Source organism: Lissotriton vulgaris, chromosome 3_2 (genome assembly GCF_964263255.1).
Source record: "Lissotriton vulgaris chromosome 3_2, aLisVul1.2, whole genome shotgun sequence".
NCBI classification, from domain to species: Eukaryota; Metazoa; Chordata; class Amphibia; order Caudata; family Salamandridae; genus Lissotriton; species Lissotriton vulgaris.
The window spans coordinates 64062268-64084677 of NC_141690.1; the positions used below are offsets into that span (position 1 = coordinate 64062268).

The following is a 22410-nucleotide window of genomic DNA, read 5'->3' on the forward strand; positions in this document are numbered from 1 at the left end:
AATGTTGAGTTTACTGTTGAGGATGTTGTGAGTGTCCATCCAGGATTGGAGCACAGGGGTTGATTGAGAATGGGAGATGAGGAGAAATTCAGTTTTAGAGGGGGTTCAGCTGTAGGTTATGTGAGCTCATCCAGTCCTGAATAGAGTTTAGGGTGGTGATAAGCAGCGAGATATCGTCCTGAGACATTTAGATACAGCTGTGTGTCATCCGCATACTGGTGATAGGAGATACCTAACTTCTTAAGAAGGACTGTAGATGGCTTAATGTAAAGGTTGAATAGAGTTGAGGTTAAACGATGGACCCCTCGCGACCCCATGGCATACCATAATCAGTGAGGACAGATGGTCATCAATTTTTACTAGCCGTGATTGGCTTATGAGGAATCAATGCCCATTCAATTTTTTAGTATTGCTGAGAACGTGTGGTGGTCGGCCTTGCCGAAGGCTGATGAAAGGTCAATAAGAATCAAGAGGTAAGGGTTGTCTACAATTCAAAGAGCACTGTCAACCACCAGTAGTAGAGATGTTTTGTGCTGAAGCCCTGTTTGAAAAAAACAGATTGGAATTCATTGAGGAGGTACTTATTTTTGATGTGTTGGGTGAGCTGTGCTGCTAAACATCTTTCAATGATTTTTGTGAGGAAAGGTTGGAGATTGTGCAATAGATGTTGAGGTCATTGATATCAACAGAGGGTATTTATTTAAGAGAGGGATGACTTGTGCAGTTTTGAGGCAATCAGTAATTGTTCCTTGGCTAAGAGAGAGATTGAACAGTTTTGTCCAGTGTGGTAGCATATGGGTATAGAGGTCTTTTGCAAAGTCACCAGGAACTGGGTCTACATAGTGATTTTGTGATTTTGAACAAGGAACTTTGTAATGGAATGAAACTTTGCCAAGTCTCTTTAGATTTGCATGGCGGTAGAGAGTTAGAGTGGACATTATGGTGTAATAGGCTTTAATTTTTGGAGTAGGAGCTGTAGAAACTCTTTTGTTTTTGATATTGGGTCTACACATTTGCTGGATGCGAGTGTGGAAGGTTTGTTGGAGTTTCTGACCAGATAGAAGGGTTGCTACAGTTGGTTCTTGGCAATGCCCAGCAACGACCTAAAGTGGTTGTATTTCACCCAGAAGGTATGTTTTTTTGTATTGGAACCTAGCATTTCTCAGGGAGGCGAGGTTGGTGGTGAGGGTGACCATCTCTATGTAATTTCTAAGGTTCTTATGGTTTTCTTTTCCTCATAAGGGGCTTTGTTGAACCATGGCGCTGATGGTTTAGGATGTTTCCTTTTGCTACAATGTTGAGCTAATCCGAGAGGGCTGTAAAGCTATGGGAGGTAGTGCTGTTCACATTTGCACAGGGGCCAATGAGGGAAAGTATCTTTTGAACAGTGTTGCTAAGAGCAGTGATGTCTATGTTTCTGGCGTATCAAAACCACATGATTGTTCATTTTGATTTACCCATTACCATGGTGTGAGAGAGTCATAGGGTGAAGAAAAAGAGGAAGTGATTAGACCAGTCTATGGGGATTGGATCATTCAGTGAGAGCACGTTGTCTTTGGACACCATTAGGTCAAGTATGGAGCCTTTGGTGTGTGTGGGCTTGATGTTATGTTAGCTGAGATCATTGTGGTATGATCATTTATGAGGTCAGTGCATTCCTCTATAAAGGCCGTACCCTTACCTGGTGGGGTGTAAATTGCATTTATCCGTAAGAGAGACTTCTCATAGATCTAGAGTGAGGCATTGGAACATGGAGAAGGGGCAAATTGGTATCCCCCTACATTGTAGGGAGTCTTTGTAGATGACTACCACCCGACTTTGCCTACTCAGTAGTTTCTGATGATGGAGTAGTTTGGAGGAAGTAGAAAATCAAAGATGTTGAACCAGGGTGAGTCAGGATTAAGAGGTCAACATTTTATTTAGTGATGGTATTGGAAATCTTCAGTTTGTGCTTCATTGCAGATCTTCTGTTGTGAAGAATGGCATGTAAGAAAGAGATGATATATTAGGTGTGAGCAGTATTAGGGGATTTGGTTTCTATTGAGATATTGTTCCTGATAGCAGGCGTACGCTTTGGGCGAGACTTGTGTTTGCGCTGGGTGAGGGGCATAGTTGGGATTTTCTGCTAGCTGGAGTTGTCTCGGGCTGAGGTGATGGTGGTAGGAGGAATGGGAGTGGAGGGGATTGGGGTGAGTTGAGTGCTGTAACCTATAGAAAGGTTGACAGTGTCAGTTTGGGATAGATTTGGTGTGAATCTTTTGGGGCGAGGTAACAGTCTATTTCTATGTATTGAGTGAGGATAGTGTGCCGTTGGCTGGGGGCAGATTTATTTTTTTGTGTTTAGTTGGGTTACAGTCTCATCGAGCTGGCAGAGATTTGAGCTGAAGAGAACTAGTTTCTGTTCTAGGTGGTGGGTTTTGGGAGACAGGGGATGGGATATAGGGATTTGACAGCGGGTGGGAGAGAGTGTGAGCTATTGAGACTGGTAATGTGGTGAGAGGCTCTTGGTGGGGCAGAGCGCATGTGATGAGATATTTTGTGTGATCTCAGCAGGATCATGAAAGATGGTCTCAGTGGTGGTCGTTAAGTGAGGTGGGGCTGTTTGCCAGTTACTGTGTGCTGATGTCATGTGAGGGGAAGGAATAAAGCGAGAGATGTTTAGCTAGAGTGATAGAAGGCAATGTTTGCATAGTTGGGAGATGGTAGATTGAGATGTGGGTGGGTGTTCTGGGTAAGGGGCAACAATAAGGCAATGCAGGGATTTTGTTGTAAGTGTGCAGGTTCATTTAGAGAGGAGAGTTTTTTTAAGTGGTAGGGGGAGGTGAGATGTTGAGGTTGGATCCATTAAATTAAGTGACACAACAGAGGGATTGTAGCTATTGTGGATGGGTGGTGTGATGTTGGTGGGGGAGGAGGATTAGCCCACGAAGGGTCTGTGATGAGTGTGGGAGGTGAGTTGGATGTGGCTGCAGGGTTGTCATTGTGGAGGAGGATTGTTCTGTATGTACGAAAGGGAAGTGAGTAGAAGAGTGGAATGGCATAAGAAGGTGAGGTATGGTAGGATGAGCTAGTGTTTGTGTGATCCAGATGGATGGCGTTGTGCCAGCTGGGGTGTAGTTGGTGGGCAGCTATTGGTGAAAGGTAGAGGGGAAGTAATTGATTGTGCAAAGAAGAGGTAGTAGGGGATTGGGACAATTTTTGGGGGGATAGTGAGCATTAGAAATGTTTATTTATGGAGGAGGAGCTTCGCGGGCAACCAAGATGGCCGCGTGAGCTCGGAGCTCCGAAGACCCTCCGATCCTCAGTATTGATCCTGCTATCTATCCTGTCCCACAGTAGTGGGAATCTGTTGCGGTGCTGTTGCTGAGGTGAGGCCCGTTCTCTGATCGAAGATCCGGGTTTCCTGGGCTGAGTTACACCATGGTGAAGATTGGAGACGACGACGCCATAACAGTCTGGCACTACGAGGGTGACGGTGGTGCTTCCACACGGTGGCAGCCTGAGAGGGTTGGAGCTGCCCCGTTCTGCGCTGGTGGCCAGATCAGATTGTCCAGCGGCCTGACGTTCCGATGAGACGGTGGAGGTGATTACTGATTTCTGCTGCCTGGAAGCGGTAGTGCCGGTTAGACCCCTCTCTGGACTGTGATACCCCCGTCGCCCATCATGGCGGGCAGAGGTGACCCGGACAAAGGGAAGCCCCCGAGAGTCAGCAGGAAACCTTCCCTTTCGCAGACCACCATCTCTGAACGTTTCTCCCTCCCAAAGGGATCGCCTGGTGCTTCAGGTCGTACTAAAGACTCGCAGCGCGATGTGTCTCCAGACGATGCTGAACCCACCCTCCAGGATGTTATGGGGGCCATTGCGGGCATCAAGGCCAAAATGCATAAGCAGCACGAAGTGTTGTCGCACAAGGTCGACACGTTGGCGATTGAAGTCAACCTTATCAGGGCCGACCTCGGAAAGACGAATGATAGAGTCAAGTCGCTCGACATTAAGACGTCGAGTTTGACTACTGATATGTCCGACGTGCAGTCGGAGGTTCGGGACCTGAAAGCCACTAACACGCTGCTTGCCCGCAGGCTCGACGATTTTGAAGGACGGGCAAGGCGCCAGAACGTCCGCATTATCGGTGTGCCGGAGGGCGCCGAGGAAGACGCTGCCGATCTCTTTGTTGAGAGCATGGTGTTGAAGCACTTGGCTCCCGGTGGATTGAGCAAGTTCTTTTCGGTGGAGCGAGCGCACAGACTACCTGGTGGCCAACCGAAACTGGGAGCATCTCCGCGCCCCATCATTGCCAGACTTTTCAATTTCAGGGACCGAGATGCGATCCTACAGGCATCGAGAAGAGGTGGTCCGTTGAAGTTCCAGAATGCCGATGTGAACTTTTTCCCCGGCTTCACTCAAGCGGTTCAGAAACGCCAGCAAAGCTTTATGGGCGTCAAGCGTAGGCTGAGGGAGATGGAGATGAAGTACTCTATGCTATTCCCGGCGAAGCTTCGGATAGAACATGGCGCCCGGGTGGTGTTCTTTGACTTGCCGGAGGCTGCTGGGGACTGGCTAGACACCTTGCCTCAACGTCGGACTGCCCCTGAGGATCAGTCGGAAGAGGCGTCGGGTGGCCCTGATCTTCAGGATTGAACAATGTTTCTTCGGACTTCTTTCGGTGGAGGGCCCTGCAAGTGCAATCAGTCACGGACTAATGTTTTTCTTTTTCTTTCTAATGCTGCTTTTCAAGACTGGGGGATAACGGGGGGTGATAGGATGTCTCCTTTCTCCTCTGGGGGCTTTCTGTAGATTAGTTTTTCGGGGCGACAGGCACACTGCTGGTTGGGGGGGCTTCTTAGTCTAATGCAGGGGTGCAGGGTGGGGGGTGGTTGGTTTGAGTGTTTTACTTATGTTTCTCCTTTTTCTTTTCTCTTGAGGCAAGGTGATTATTCTCCTGTTTACTATGTTGTGGTAGCTGCTTTCTGGGGGTGGAGTGTTGGGACGGTGCTTCTTTGATGATGGGGGTAAGACGCTAAATGTATTGAGTTGGAATGTGAATGGGCTGGGGGATCGCATTAAACGTGGGGTGGTGCTGCAGATGGTTAAACGGTGTGTACCCGATGTCATTTTGCTACAGGAGATGCATCTCATTGGCAATACGTGCCACGCACTCAATAGGAAAGGGTTTAAGATGGTGGCTCACTCGGGGTTCTCTTCGGGGTCCCGAGGGGTTGGGATCATGGTGCGCATGTCTCTCCCATTGGAGGTGGAGACTAGGGTGATTGATGACAGAGGCCGCTATGCTGCCGTTGTGGGTAGATGGGAGGGGCGTACCCTGGTTTTGGTTTCTGTTTATGTCCCCCCAGGCCTGCAGACGACTATCTTCCAGGATCTCGGGGGCGCCATTTTGGGCCTGCCGGAGGGATTGCTCATAATTGGTGGGGACTTTAATGCGGTGGTGTCGGGGACCCTTGACCGTTTTCCATCCAGAGATCTTCGTAGTGCGCAATCATGGCTCCCAAATTTCCTGAGCACCATGGGTCTTATTGATTGTTGGCGGCTTCTCCATCCCGCCCGGCTGCAGTACTCCTTTCATTCGGGCGCGCACGGAAGCCTCTCCAGGATTGACTATATCTTGACTCCGGCGGTCCAGGCATCGACCGTTTCCGGGGCCCGCCTGATGGCCAGAGGCATATCGGACCACTCCCCGGTCTGGGTGTCGTTTGACTTTGGTATTGTGGCAGCCTCTAGACTAGCACCGGTCAATCCTTGGTACTTTCGCAACCCCAAAACTCGTGACCTCCTAGCTAAAGCTATCGACCTGTATTTCTCCGAGAATACGGGCTCGGTATCGTCGGCCTTATCTCTGTGGGAGGCCTTCAAAACTGTCCTGAGAGGAGAAGCTTTCTCCTTAATAGCCGAGGTGCGCAGACGCAGGGATGTGGAAATGGTGCGGTTGGAATCGGAAATTGAGGACCTTGATTCTCAACTGGAAACGGACCCAACACCTGAATTGTTGCACGCCCTCTCCTTAAAGCAGTCGGAGTATCGAGCCACTGCCACTGACGCTGCCAAGGCGATGGGCAGAGAACAGCAAGGGAGGATCTATGATGCAGGGGACAAGGCGGGCAAGCTTCTTGCCTGGTTGGATAGGAGGGAGATGGCTTCCCGCGTGGTGCCCGAGGTCCTGGGTGAGGACGGGGTGGTTGTTACTGACCCCAGCGCTATTGTTTCGGCTTTTGCCGACTATTTCAAGACGGTCTACACTTCGGTCTCCACGTTGACTGAGTCGGACTCGGCCTCTTTTCTGGAGGGAGTTGAGCTCCCTTGCCTGTCGGACACCGAGCGTGACGACATGGACAGGGGCATTACGGCTGACGAGGTGGCGCTCGCAATACGATCTTTGCGCTCTGGCAAGGCTCCCGGTCCCAACGGTCTTCCGGTGGAACTTTACAAGATTAAGGCTGACACCGTCGCAGTGCCCCTGCGGCGTATGTTTCTGGAGGCTCGTGAAGCTGGTGAGCTTCCGCTGGACCAGCGCTTGGCCACCATTGTGGTTATTCATAAGGAGGGGAAGCTCAGGGACCTTTGCAGATCGTACCGCCCGATCTCCCTGCTGAATGCTGAACCCAAGATTCTGGCTAAGTTACTGGCCAACCGGCTGGTGGGTGTGATCGCCGAGTTGATCCATACGGACCAGACGGGCTTTATACCTCAGCGCAACACCGCTCTTAATCTTCGGAGGCTTCAGCTGTCATGGCGCGGGTGCACAAACTCTGCGAGCCGACCGTCCTGGCCTCACTGGACGCGACAATGGCGTTTGATTCCCTCAAATGAAATTATCTTTCGGCGGTGTTGTCTAAGTTTGGGTTTGGCCCCGACTTTATTGGTTGGGTCAGGCTTCTCTATGTCTCCCCGCTGGCCAATGTAACGGTCAACGGCCGGGTGTCAGCTTCCTTTGCCTTGCGCAGGGGTACCAGACAGGGTTGCCCGTTGTCGCCGCTCCTTTTTGCTTTAGCGCTGGAGCCACTCGCTGCCTGGATACGCACCCACCCTGACATCTGTGGGATCAAGTGGTCGCCGGGCTTTGAGGACCGAGTCTCTTTGTACGCGGACGATATCCTGCTCTACCTAACTTCCCCCTGCCGGTCTTTGATTGTGGCTTTTGACGTGTTGAGCACTTTTGGTGGGTACTCGGGCCTAGTTATTAACTGGTCGAAATCCTATCTCTATGTGCTCAGTGGAGATACCCCACGTCTTCCTAGGGGTTGCGCTATACAGGTCTCACAGCAGGGGTTTAAGTACTTGGGCATCTATATATCAACGGATGCCCGGGCACGATACACTAACAACTTGCTTCCCCCTCAGGCGCGATGTGGAGGGCTGGAAAAGATTGCCGCTGTCCCTGTTGGGCCGCGCGGCATTGTTCAAGATGATGTCCCTGCCGAGATTCTTATACGCGCTCCAAAACACGCAGGATCCCGTCCCTTCCAAATACTTCAAGGAAATTGAAGGTCTGCAGCGGACCCTCTTGTGGTAGGGTAGGCCGCGTATCGCCGTTGTTAAACTGACTATTCCCTGGTACGATGGCGGTATTGCTCTACCTGACATCCGCCGGTACTATTGGGCCTCCCAATTGGCCGCTCTTAATCACGGCTTTTATGGACCGACGGAGAGTCCGGGGTATGCCATGGATCGTTGGCTCTTGAATGACGGGATGTACTACAGAGCGCTGTACTCCAGATCTCTGGATGGAAAAATAACTGGTCCCATCAAGACTGCTGTGCACATTTGGAGGGCCATCATGAAAGCATTGGGGTGGAAGGGCAGACTTACTATGGCCACTCCACTTTATGATTCTGACTTGCTCGGTAGGCTGTGGCACTCGAAGGGGTTTGACCGGTGGGACCTCATTGGTATCTCCAAGGTGGCTGATGTGATGGGCAGGGGGGAAATCAAGTCTTTTGAGGTTCTGAAAACTGAGTTTCAACTGGGTGCCACAGAGTATTTCAGATACGCCCAACTGCGACATGCCCTTACGGCTGCCTTGCCTGTTGGTGAGAAGTTCCCCGAATCATTCCCGCTGGAAGACAGGGTGCTGGACAGCCATATGCCTGACAGTGCCATTTCCCTGACCTATAAAAAACGGATAAATGTTCGGACGGATCTGTTGTTGAATGTGAGAGACCAGTGGGTGCGTGATGGGATTGAGTTGGATGATGAGGATTGGCAGTGTGCGGTGTCTTCCCCCAAAGAAGTGGCAATTTCGGCTAGGCTATGCTTAGTCCAATTGAAGATACTCCACAGAGTTTATGTAACTGGCCCTAGACTGATTCACATGGGGCTCTCTGTGGACGGTCTTTGTAGGCGTGGGTGCGGTGCACTGGCCACTTTCATGCATACCATCTGGGAATGCCAGGTTATTGCTTCTTATTGGGAACAGGTGCATGTGGTCATGCGTGAGGTGACTGGTGTGGATCTGACTGCAGAAGCTCGGCGCTGCTTGTTGAACGTGTGGGGTCCGACTGACTACACTACTGCCCAAACTTATTGGGTCACATTGGGGAACATGGTGGCCAAGCGAGATATTGCTCAGAAGTGGGGCGCCCCGACTCCCCCCACCGTGGAACTGTGGAAAACCAATATGGATTGGTGCATGCTCCGTGAGAAGACTGTGTATGTGGCCCGGGGTAAGCCCAGGAGGTGGGGGGTTGTTTGGGGGGCCTGGAATGAATATAGGGGTGATCTTTGTGTGCCTCCCGATGCAGGTCCGCTGGAGGTTCGTCTCTCTCCCTAGCCCTTCCTTCCACCCAACTTTTTACTTAAACTGAATCCTGCTTTCCCCCCCCCACTTTGTACGCCTTTCCAGTATGGTTTTTATAGAGAGCTAAATGGTCCCACCCGCCCCCTGGAATCGTGCATTGCCGCTCAAGTGTTGTACCTTGCCACTTTCTTTCTTTAATGTTCCTTTCTTGTTGATTCCTTAGGTTTTTCATATTTATAATACAAAATTAAACCTGATTTGCTCCTCGACTTGATTTGTGCGCACCTCTTCTCCGTTCTTTATAATGCTGCCTAGCCTCTGGGATGTAAGGCTGAATAGCTGTGTGCTTTGAATTTTCAATAAAGGTTTTCCAAAAAAAAAAAAAAAATTGTATTTATTATAACTTTGGGAGGTATGGTTGGGCGGGTGAGGCTATTCTGTTAGTGGTAGATGGCAAGACACTGGCTGTGAACTGGAGGGGAGTCAGAGTGGGGGTTGAGTAGGTTGCTTGGAGTTAGGGTATTCGCTGAAGGCGGCTTGCAGTAGGGCATTGAGGAGGACTGAGAAGATGAGGTCAAATAGTGCGAAGTGCAAGACTGTGGACTGAATCAGGATCCTACCATATTGTAGATGTAGATAGTGGTGGTTCCCTTGAATACTGGTGAGGAGGTGATTTCGAGTTTGTGGCCATTGGAAATGATAGTAGACAATATAACGTTGAGTTTGTCATTGAAGTTGTTCGACCAGGATGTAGTTATTTGTGAAGAAGATAAGGCCTGTTTTAAGCTTTCCATATCGACCACTGTAATGTTGATCAACAAATAGTGTGTCTGGAAAATCTTCTAAGGCGTTGTGCTTAAATCATTTGGCTAAGGATTTTGCAAGATTAGGAGGATATATGATCTTGAAAGAGTACAGGCAGAATATTATTTGAGGCAATTTTATTTTAGATTCTCTGTGTTGTTGTATTACCCCCACATTATGAGTTTAGTTCCACAAAAGAGAAATGTGCCACCAAAACAGGATATCATGTAATTGTTTTGCAATTTGCTTCAATGTACTTTGTCACCCCCTACCTGCTTTGAAGTGTTCTGATGGGAGATCACAAGTGATGCTTGTGACATAGCTTGGAGACCCAGGGGTGTTACAGTTTTGGCTTTGTTGTGTAGGGTTTTCTTATTTTACACTAGGTCAAGGAACCTCTGAGTGTCGCTAATAGTCTGGTGGAATCAGGTACTAGCCTTCCAGAGAGGACTTAATGGTCATCTGTATTATAGTGTAATAAAGATCAGATGGTATATTATATGCATTTGTAAAGTGTACTATCACCTGCGTGGGTATCCTGGTGCTGAGCAGGTCTTTGTACCTAGCCCTGCCTATGGTAGGTTGATTAATTAATGCATGAAATAAATACATTGGATCTAGTCAGAGCAACCCAGCACTAAAGGGGCTCAAACTGTGGTGTCTCTTTTTGACCAAAAAACTGTTTTGTTAGGTCGAACAACCTTCACCCACCTATAGGTGGCATGCGTCATCATCAGGTTCCTCCTCACGTTACTCACCAAAGCGGTGGTGGGGTTGGCTACAACTCACCCCAAAAATGGAGAGGAGTACCTATCAGATGTACGTTCGGGGTAAGACACACTAATGTGAGCCATCTGATGTGGGTAAGAATCATCAGAGTATAGTAAAGAAAAAAGTGAGGGGAAATTTAAAAAAACCTCTAGGTAGACTCAGTGATAGCTTTAATGAATGTCCCCGGGGAACATATTAAAAGTGAAGACAGAAGTGTGACTTTAAAGCCATTTGTGATACAGAGAATCTGACAAGTTGGTTGAATGTATGAGGTTCCATATATGATGACAGAAGTTTCAAATTGGCTGGCAAATGATTCTAAGCATTCTGGGAGCACTCATTGGTCTACGGTACTAATCACGAGTGATGGCTCAAGATGTTTGAACATGCTTCCTTTGCCTTGTTCGAGAGTGTAGACAACTCTTTAGTGAAGTTATGTGTGACTGTGTTATTTAGATTCAGTTGCAACTTGACTGAAAGGTGCTTAGCACACTGCTGGTTTCAACGTAAATTTTGCTTTACATGGTGCACCTGAAATGGATTTCTACTAGGTCAGGATTTTATGCTTACCGTGTGGCTTTTTCAAGAGTGCAATGATTACTACATGCTTAAGAATTCCATTGACAACATTTGTGTGTAATGATATATTTATGAGATTAATGATAAGGAATGCCAGGGGAGTAACCTCTACAACTGTCTTGAGTTGTGTGACATCACAATAACTCTGCTGTCCTCTGTATTGTTGTGTTTCATTATAGTATAATTTACGAGTCTATTTGAAGCTGTGCTCCACAAAAATAGCTCTCCATTCTCCATTTAGTTTACTTCAATATGATTTTAAATCTCCAAGGTATTTAGTGTAACAACAATAGGTGTTTAGGTCCTCCTTGTTTCTTTGTTCTACCAACAAAGTATGAATGTTCTTCAAATATTTAAGGAATGTTAACTTTTCCTGTGACTTCAAGGATACGTGAAAACCTTTCTGTGATCATTGGATAGGATGTTTATTTGGTGGAGAGAGGAGCCTGAAAGCTCTCTTTAAAGTGTTCGAATCGCGTTTAGTTTATAAAAGAAAAGAAAAGGGCTCAGCAAAGGTTTCTGTGTCAAGGCCAACAGGCTATTAGGACAGACCATAAACTTTGCATGAAAGCAAGACATATCTCAACAATTCCATCCCACAAATGTGTTTTGGAGCTATAAAATATGGGTGGTTAAAACACACAGGGCTTCACTCCACCTAATTACGCAGAGTTACATAAAAACTCTTTGAGATTCCGAGGAGTACCATGAAAAGGCAGAAATTGGTACATTGCTCTGCTTGCTGTGATTTTTAGCACCTGGAACTTGTTCTGCATTGCAAAACCAGTACAAATGGCCCCACACGGTGCGCCAGAGGGTGCTTCTTCTTTGCTGACACTCGAGAATATTTTGTAATTGCGCTTCAGCTTTCTCACTGCTAACGGTTGTGACTGCCCGCGACTGCCCCCGTTGAGAAAATCACTCCAGGTGCCATTCAAGTGCCCGAACACCATGAGACACAAATTCCTGCTAGTGTTTGCCAACTTAATGTTGGCGAGCCGCGCGTGAGAAAATACTCCACCACGTAGCGGTTTACAGAGTTTTGCCCACTCCGCGTTACAAGTGTAACTCGGAGTGGGCAAAAAGGCACAAACTCTGCTTGCAGACTGGAATTTATCACTCACCTCTGCTGTAAACCAGAGTTTACAACATGTTTTATTCACCAGTAGCTTTTTCACTAAAAAACAAGGATTGTGTTAGCAGGTTGGCAGTTAATCTGAATTTTTACAGGATTAAAATTCTGTTTAAGAAAGAGAAACATTAACCATTTTTGTTGTTTTTTACAGACCCTTGCTTTTGACTACATGCACAGAGCTGCAAAAGGAGGGCATCTTGATGGAGCTATTCTATCTTCACACTACTTTATGACAGGCAGCCTGGAGAGCGTCCCTAGAGACCCAGAGACTGCTACACTGTAAGATACTGCACTTAATTATTTATTTTGTGTGTTTTCAGTGAAATCCAGAATTGCATCTGCACAATGGTGTGATGTCTGCTGAGCAGAACATATGCTGCCTCTTAAAACGCAGCTTTTTGGGAGTATTCATGTTCTCAATCAAGTGCCATATAATATATCTGTAGGACAAGCTGCAGTAATTGTACTACTGCATATTTAACTTGGTAAATTTAAAAAAAATAGTTTTTGGTATTAGTGCGTTACCCAATTGATATTCATAATGCATTACATTGTTAAAAAATGTAGCAATTTATAGAAGCACAAATTTGGCAATAACGACCGGCACATAATTGTTAAACCTGATTTTCCTAAGTTAGTTCACATTCATGTGCCCGAAAAACAAAATCAGCGGTCCTATTTCTGATGTCCCATGCCACCCTGATTGAAGGCCTCAGTGACTTGGAAATTCATTTCATGGCCCTTCCCCGCATCCCATATTGCAATGCACACATTGATGATACCTGGGAGGAAGTGAAGATTTTTGTCTGAATATGTTTGCTGGGAGAAAGGGAAATCAGTTTTAGTTTTTTTAAATAATTTATTTTATTGTATATGGTTAATATTGAAACCTTTACAAAGTGAGCTAAAAAGAGAGATGTTAAACGATACAATTAAAATTGAAAACGAGTTATGAATTTGTGATAACTGTTCACCCTCTAATATCTGTAACAACAATGTTGCGTTCACTCGAAGGCACTTGAAAATGACTTGAATCTTATGTATTTATTCACAACATTTTAATTAAAAAAAAAATGATTTGTATCGTTAACATGGACGCGTTCCTTTGTAACTCATTTTGTAAAGGTTTTCATTATAACCATATCCAAACAAGTACATTATCAGCTTTAGGTTATTTTCTAAATTTCTGTACACATCACAATGTTTTTTTGGGGTTTTTAATAATATTATAAGACCGTGCCTTTGTCGTCCAATTTTTCTTTTTTGAATGCGCATTATAAAAATGATCTCTGTTTTAGTGCTGTTTTTAGTGCTTCGGTTTCCTTTGTTAAATAACAACATGCTTAATATGCCTCTAAGGCAGTCATTCAGAATGGGCTAGGAACTGGGGATTTTTGTGTCTCTTCCGTTACCCACTCCGGTAGGAGGAAGCATTACAAATGACTTGTCCGAGTGGTAACACCTAACAACAGATGCCTGGGTCTTGAATATTGTCAAAAATGGCTATTGTCTCAGATTCACTGCCCCACCGCCATCTGTGTGTCTCAAGAAACGGTGGAATCTGTCCCTGGAAATCAACGAGGACTGGATATTTACTTCAGGTACTTCCTCATGCTGTAGAAGGGCAGGCAAGAGTTCAGCCCATTCTCGACCTCTGAATCTCATGCAAATGGATTTGAAAGGAAACATTCAGGATGCTGGTGTTACATCAAATATATCCTCAACTTCACCAGGGAGAATGGCTTCTCTCAGTAGACCTGCACAACACTTATTTTCATATTTCCATTGCAAAGTCACTTCTGAAATTCCTCAGATTTGTCGTGGGGCAGAACCACAATCAATAGACGGTTCTACCATTTGGTCTCAAGTCAGCCCCCCCCAGGACATTTTCAAAATGCATGGCTGTAGTAGCAGCACGAAAACACAGGATCTATGTCTTTCCTTATATGGACGACTGGCTGATCAAGGCACCATCCTTCCCAGAAACTCAACTCCATTTCCAATGGACTTGTAATAACCTTCATTGGTTGGGTTTTCACGTCAAATTTCAAAAGTCCACGTCAACACCGGCCCAGACGTTGCACTACTTAGGCCCTACTATCATCCAACTGCAGGAAAAGATGTTTCCTTTGGAGGAACAACGTTTATCCATTCTCCAGAAGTGTCACACCCTATAGCAGATAGCCTGTCCAACAGTCCTCACAGTCTCCTCACTCCTCGGCTTGATGGCCTCCTGCATGTTTCTTACTCCTAATGCTCGCCTCCACTTGCGCCGTCTCCAGGAGTGCTTGGAGGATCAGTAGAACCAGTTCTCTGGTAACTGGGAGGACAAGATCACTCTATCCACTCATGTCTTGGGATCATTTCAGTGGTGGTGTTCCCTGAAAAATCTCCTGTAGGGAATGCCTTTTCACCAGCAGGACCCAATGCCGACCATTGTGACGGATGCCTCTCTGCTCAGGTGGGGAGCCCACATGGGTCACCTGGAGAGCCTGGTCACAAGAATCTCAAACAATCTGGCACTGGCTCCTCACGAGGATTCTGAAGATAATAGCCGCTCACCTGCCAGGTGTTCAGAATGTCCAGGAGGAGTGGCTCAGCAGGGCTCTCGTGCTGAACGAAGAGGTCGTACAAGATTTCTTCAGCTTGTGGAATACACCCTCTACAGACATTTTTGCCACAGCGGAAAACAAAAAAGGCAGAAACTTTGCCACCTGGTTTTATCATCGAAGCTCATTGGGGAATGCCCTGTAGATTGACTGGCCCAACAAATTTCTTTACGCTTTTCCACCAATACCTCTGATCCCGGCAGTTCTGTGCAAGCTTAAAACCACAACAGCCAAGATGATCCTCATTGCACCAGAGTGCCTGTGGCAGCTGTGGTTTCCAGACTTGCTTCACCGGTCACTCTTTCCACATCTCAGGCTGACATGCAGGCCAGACCTTCTCACGAAGTTCAGAGGTCAGCTATTATACCCCATCCTCTCCTCCTTGAGTTTTGCAGCATGGCACATGAGATACTGATGTATGGCCATCTGAACATACATCAGGACTGTTTAGACATTCTAAAGGAAACTAAACTTCCATCTACGTGATCAGTGTATGCCTTTAAATTGAAACAATTTTGCATTTGGTGTTCTTCCAGGCAGATCGATCCCAGGAAGATCTCATTCTCCCATATTTGCTACACCTTGCTAAATCTGGCCTCAAGTTTTCTTCCATCAAAGTCCACCTCAATGCACTTATGTCATAAAGGAAAAGTCCTTCAAAAACCTCTTTCTTTAGAATTCCAGTTAAATGTGAATCAAACTATACCCACTTTCCTTCAAATCCCATCTTCTCCAGCTGAGAGAGCCCTCCAGTCGCTGGATGCAAAGAGAGTGTTAAAATTCTACCTTCATAAACAGATACCACACAAATCTATTTGCAAATGGAAACAGCTGTTTATCAATTATAGTCTAGTTCGCACAGGGCATAGCTACCTTCAAACAGTCAGTCCCCAGGATTGTTAGTTGCATCCTATGCTGTTAACAGCTAGCTAATAAATCTCTTAGAGATAAACTGAAAGCACACTCTACTACAGGCAAGGCAGTTATTACCGCTTTTATGAGAAATATCCTCTCAGTAGACATCTGCAAAGAGGCTAGATGGATATCAGTCCGCACATTTACTACGCACTACTGCCTTGACACAGATGCTAGAACATCTGAAGTAGGACAGGTGTCCCTCAGAAAACTCTTTGCCTAACTGTTTCTCTATCTTTAGGTTTCTGTCCACTCCACCGCTTCAACGGGGATGGGCTTATGACTATACATGGAAATCCCCCATGAGAGAAGGTATAATTTCTTACTTGCAACTCCATTTCTCTCGTGGGGGTATTTCCATTATAGTAATAAGCAAACCTCCCTCATCCCCGGTGGAGTGGACATTCACTTTCATGCTCCGCTATTAATCAGCTAGTAAGGCCTCAAAAAGAACTGAGGTTACTGCCTCTGGATGAACATGATGGGATATTGGGGGACTCACTGTTCTTAAAGACAGTCTCTTTTTTCTTTATTTATAATGGCAGCTTATGGGCTACATTGCCCTGCACTTCAACATCCCTTGTCTCTCATAGCAAAATAGGTTTATGAAGGTGCATTAAGTGCATATTTCCTTGGAGTCTCTACTTTTGCCCCTTCAAGATGAAGAATTCTGACCACTGTAGCCTTGACTTTTAGGGGGCATTATGAATTTCTTAAGTGATTTTTCAAGGCCTTCCTGAAGAAATGCAAACTTCAACACTTAAGAAGATATATTGGAAAAAGTGCTCCTGAGTCCCAGAATGCTGGTGGGACTATTCAACGCTAATGGCTATAATGACAATAGCCCTACGAGAGAAATGAAGTTACTGGTAAGAAACAATTCCTTATGACATGAACTATCTAAAAACTGAAGCTACATTAAAGAATTTTTACACTACTCAAATGCCAGAGGTTTTAAGAGAGGTTTTGGAAAACAGAAAAAATTAAATCTTTAAAATTTACAGAAGAACATAAAGTGCATAAGTGATTGTTCCAACAGTCCATCACATGGACAGGCAAGGAATGTTCCGCACAGTGTCAAGCAACATCTGAAAAACATAGGGGTCGATTCACAAAACTAATCTGAGACAAAATCCTAAATTTACTACTTTGGGTATTCACAGAAGGCATTTAGTAGTAGTAAAGTTAGGTTTTTGTCTTAAGACTAAAACTTAAGACAAATTTAAGTTTAACTTAAGTTTAATTTAAAACAAAATCCTAACTTAAGACAAAAGCCTGACTTTACTACTACTAAATGTCTTCTGTGAATACCAAAAGTAGTTAGATTAGTTCTGTGAATCAGCACCATAGTAGTCGCCACACTGTGCCTGCCCTAAAGCGGGAATGGAGAGATCTCTCCCACTGTGACAATTCCAAGGTTAAATAAAACGCAGTCCCCACCAGTTCTAAAAGCAAAAAATAATCTCTAGTAGAGCCTTTACTAAAAACCCCATCCAATCTTTGATTAAGACAGAAATCTTCAGAATGGGACTTCACCAACATCTTATCAGACTGGTTAAATTGACCAGTGCAGAAAACATTTCAGGGATACAAATTTTATTAAAAGACATACAAACATATTTCAGCCAGGGGATAGAGAGGCCCCTGCCTAACTTGAGACAGCCTAAGATAACCTCCCTATTATTGCCTGCCTCAGTTTTAGACCGCACACGGACCCATAGCAGGAGCAGAGCTACCTTAACTTGTTTGGTAATATAGGATAGATTTAATTCTGAAAGCAGAATAAAATGAGAGCTTTTGGGGAGATGTAATGAAGACACTTACAAATTTGAGTTTCTTCAACCTGTGAGGGAGAGGTATAATGGTACCCCCAAACCCGGCTGTCACTAAGAGAAAGGCGAACTTCTTGCCTGCTCACCTTTTAAATGACGATTAGCGGCTGGCAGCGGCTGGCAGCGGCTTTACATGACTCTGAGTTAAAGAGGCAAGCAAGGTGCGCCAACAGTCACAAACCTTCAAGGCAACATAGTTTCCAGTTACCACAACAAGCATAGAGCCTTAGGCAGCCCCAGGACTGCTTAATCACTAATATCCCTCTTAATAAGGACAGGCATACGTTTGTTCCCCATATTTTTATATAGGGGAGATACTGGAAAAGATAAATGTGGGATCCCTGTGGGGGAGAGAGTTCCACCTGTCCTTTTGGGCATGGTCGTGAGTTAGGCAGCAGGCGTTGTCTGACAGACATCTCTCTAAGACCGGCTCTACTGGTAGCTACAGATATGAAGGGAAAATATTTGCAGGACCAGAAAGACAGTTGGGTTCTCGATGTTCTTATCCAGGGTGGGCTCACTAGATTACCTATGCATGATAGACTATGCACTTCTCTACTATTCATGCAAATCAATGCCATTATGTTAAGCAGGCTGAGCATTGTCTGTGGATGTGGCGATCTTTCTATACAGACCTTCACGGAAGATATACGGACAGTGGCCGCTCCTCCGCTAAGGCGGAGGAGGGTCGCTACACTGCTTTTCAGCAGTGTAAGGAAAGACTGTGTCCGGCTGGACAAACAATCATGCACTCTTAGAATGTTCTCCACCCAGGCTGCATTACATCCTGGGTGGAGAACATGCCAAGGCTCCCAGTCCCTGTCTGAGTGTCAAACCATGGCGCTCAGACCAATCACAATGCTGGACTGCAGGATTGTGATTGGCTCTGGGGAGCCTGGGTGCTTCCTGTTCTGTGTTCTGGCAGGAGGAGAGACGCAGCAAGTAAGACCCAGCAAGGAGGATGCGGCGGGGAGATACGTTTAATTCTATTTTTTATTTACCTTCTACCTCCCCTTCCCACCCTGCCACCCCCGATCCGTGCTGGCTGCAACTGTATATGGATGTGGGATGCACAGATTTCTAAACCAGGATGCTGTCTCCTGCCTTGATGGGGGCCATACTCACACAGGAGTTTGAAATTGCCTTTGGCTGTTGGTTGCATGGATTCCTTGTTCCTGTAAGTGGTTCAGAACCAAAGGGAACATCATCCTCTAGCTCAACATGGCACTAGTTCTCATACTACTCATGAGTATCATCGTAGTCTCCAGTAGTCTGTATCAGGCAGGACCTTCCCAAGGTAGCACCCCTGGGGGTATTAACCACTGCTTCCGAAAACATGTTCCCCCAATCCATGCAATATATTCCATTTGACTCCTTTTTTCAGTAAATTTAGATCCAGGCTGATTTCTTTGGAACCCACCCAACTATCCACCCAGGGCCGGCTTTAGCGCTGGTGGCGCCCAGTGCACCAATATTTGTTGTCGCCCCCTCCCGCCCCCCAAAAACCTTTCTCCACAAATTTGCTTACTACCATGCCCCACCAGTGCCTCTCATCTCTCCATAGCCCATCTCTGGTGGCCACTAATGAGGAAACAGACCAGAAACTATGTCTTGGATTGTGAAATATGCCAAAAGATGAAAGTCTCTACTGTGAAACGCCCTGCGCAGACGCCACTGTTAATTTCAGATAAACCATTAGCGTGTGTTTACCTGTACCACTGCGGTCCCTTACAAAGGGATGGTAACTATAAATATATCATGGTCGCAGTGGATTTGTGTTCAAGGTTCATTTGGATGTGGCCTCAGTGCTCGGCTGCCGCTCGAACTGCTATAAAAGATTTACGAGTCTTTATCGGCACATACGCAATCGGCATACTACATTCTGACCAGGGTCCTGCGTTTAGCTCTCGAGCTTACAAGGAAGCCGTGGCCAGTTTGGGCGTTGCATTGCAGTATTCTAGTCCATTCCATCCTGAGGTTAAATTCGGTTGTGGAGAGAAGAAAAAGGGGCATAAAATAATCTATAACAGCTAGGTATTAGGTTCGGGAGACGGGTGGGTCAAACATCTAATAAGTGTCCAACGTAGTCTTAATAACTTGCCAAGAAGTACTCTAGGGGGTATCACTACATATGAGGTCCTTTTTGGGACAAGAATGTTGGTCCCCGGCCTCGATTGTCAGACATCAGTGGTGGAACAAAAGCATTTTGATATCAAAGATCGTTTGGCTGTTTTATAGGACTTGAAAAAAGACCAAAACAAAGCAACGTGTTCCTGAAGCCAACCACCAATGGAGAAAAACCACCCATCCCAGCAAGGCCTGTCTGGATCCCAAAGCTTGGGGATCTAGTCAGAGAGAAGATCACGGATAAGAAGGAATTTGGGCCTTCTGGCAGACAACCAGTACCTGTCCTAGCAAACCATGGATCAAGAACAGTTTTAATGCTGCCCCTTGCTGGTAAAAAGGAGAACAGGTTTGTGTCCATCGACCTGATCAAACCACACTATGTGGCCAATACTACGCAGTAGGCCACGTGGACTCCAACCAAGTAGCAGACGCACTCCTCTAGCTACGATCTGAGAGGGTCAAACTGAGAGACTCATCACCTTTGAAGGATCTGCAGTGAGAAAAGGACTAAGCAGCAAAGCTATTTTCACACACTGCACTGACACCCCCATCTACCTCGCGCCGCGCATCCTAAGACCTTACTACTACTCCCTCCACTGCTTCCTCTCTGAAAGAACATCAACCCCTTCCCTCACCCAGAACCAATGAAAGAAGCAACAACCCTTCCTCCCTACCATGCACAGCGCTAACACCCTCACCCACCTCACGCAGCACTTATCGGGACCTTATTACTTCTACTTACCCCCACCGCCCCATCTCCTCCTGAAGAAAAGCAACCCCTATGAAATCTAGAACCGATGAAAGTATCAACAACTCTCCTTCCTTAGCACATATTACACTAACACCCTCACCTAGCATTACTTTGGGAACCAACAACTACACGACTCCCTCAACACCCAATATCCTGTCTCCCTCGCCACATCAGCAGATTGAACAAGACTCTCTCAAAACCTCCTACCTCACCCCCAGGAACCTATAAAATGTTATCCTAGAAATCAGAACCATTCTACAACTTGCTCAAAAATCTCTTACTAAACTTAAGCAGCTTCAAAACTCTCTAGAGACAGATGACAACGTGACAGAAACTGTCCTCCTGCCTCTAAACAATCGACACTTGCGCACACGCAAATTCCCCAACTACATAATGGACAAGGAAATACAAACACTGCTACTTCTACACGAAGCTCCTTCCTGCCCTATCATTGACAAAGAGGAATACGCTATCCTCCCAGTCCCCACCAACCCCTGCTGAACATCCCATCCAATCCATCGAGGAGTAAAGCAGAATATTCTTCATTCTATAACCCCGAATCTCGATAATCAGAAGCCCACTTTAAAGAATTCCTCAAACCAGATCTCATGCCTTCTACTAAACTACCGTGCAGCCCCTAAACACGCCTCTGACTTGCTGACCTCGCTCTTAGCATGTAAATGGATATAATCATCCTCACATAAACTTGGCTCAAGGATTCATCCTCACCATGCCTAGACCTTCTTGTCCCTCCAGACTACATCATTAGATTAGACAGACCTCACAAAATTTCACTCTGAACCACAAGACTCCTGTGAATACCTTGGGATTTCTGTGAGATCATCAAGTAACCACTCCCTCAAACTACACTTACTCTACCATCCTCCAGGTCAAAACACAACTTTCACGGAATAACTTATGCAAATCATCACTGCAAACTCTTCCCCTCATTCCAATGGCATATTCCTGGGCGATTTCAATCTCCACTGGGAGAACCCACAGGACAAGCAGGTTAACGCCCTCAAAATCTTCCTTGCAGACCATTCCCTGATCCAAGCTATCTCAAAGCCTACTCACACAAAGGGCGCTACTCTCAACTGGCTCATTTCTAAACAAGATACAATTGAATCGATCTCGATCACCCCCTGTGACTGGTCAGACCATCACATTATCACCTTCCAAATCTCATCCGCTAACAAGAAAATGTTCCGACAACAAATCAAGCCGAAACAATGGATAAGAGACACAAAGAACATCAAATGGAACAACCTCGCCTCCCAATGTGAGAAGGCTCTTACCCCCCCAATAACGTGGCAGACCTCTATGCCCTCACTACTCACTATAACTCCATGATGACCAAAGTATTCAACCAAGCTGCCCACCAAAACTTAAAAGAATTCCGGACAAGGATGAAAACGCATGGTTTAGCGGAGCCCTGAATGATGAGAGATGCAAACGGAACGGAAATTGAGGCAATATCCCTCCCCCCTCCATCTTAATCTACTCCAGAAAGCCAGAAAATCATACAATAAAAGTATTCTAAAATCAAAAATAGACTTCTTCAAATCAGAACTAGAGAATGCCAAAAATAGACCAAAAAATCTCTTCAAAATTCTGAAACAACAATCGAACAAATTGTCCAAATCCTCACTCTTAACAGCTACTTCACGGCTAGGAAGTGAAGAATTTTCCTCATTCTTCACAGCAAAAACAAATTCCCTCCAACTTGAACTCAGTACGGCAGCAATAAACTTAGCCACCCCAAAAATCACTCAAGCCACTGACCTGGTACAACATAAGCTGACTCCCAAAAAATAACTCTAACTGGTCTACTTTAAACTTTACAATCTCATTTACATCAACAAAATTCTAGCGACTACTAAACTCAACAACCACTTCAATAACCCGCGCCAGCAAATTGCCTACCCCACATCTATCATATCATCTCCCCTCTCTGGACCAAAATCATTAATGCCTCGCTAACACAAGGTCACATCCCGGACTGCCTAAAAACTGGTCAAGTCACCCCTATCCTACAAAAATCGTCAGCTAACACCTCCGACCCCAACAACTTCCGACCAATAACCAACATTCCCATGCTAGCAAAGTTCTTGGAAAAATGTGTTCAGCAACAACTG

The 22410-nt window shown here is 45.9% G+C and overlaps 1 protein-coding gene across 1 annotated transcript in view; it reads left to right on the forward strand.

Annotated features, from left to right (window-relative positions):
* SEL1L3 (SEL1L family member 3) overlaps window positions 1–22410 on the forward strand; it is a 519344-nt gene that overhangs the window by 338237 nt on the left and 158697 nt on the right. Inside the window, exon 16 of the mRNA XM_086964007.1 lies at window positions 12190–12317. Within this exon, the coding sequence (XP_086820133.1) occupies window positions 12190–12317 (128 nt within the window). The remainder of the gene's footprint in view (window positions 1–12189; window positions 12318–22410) is intronic.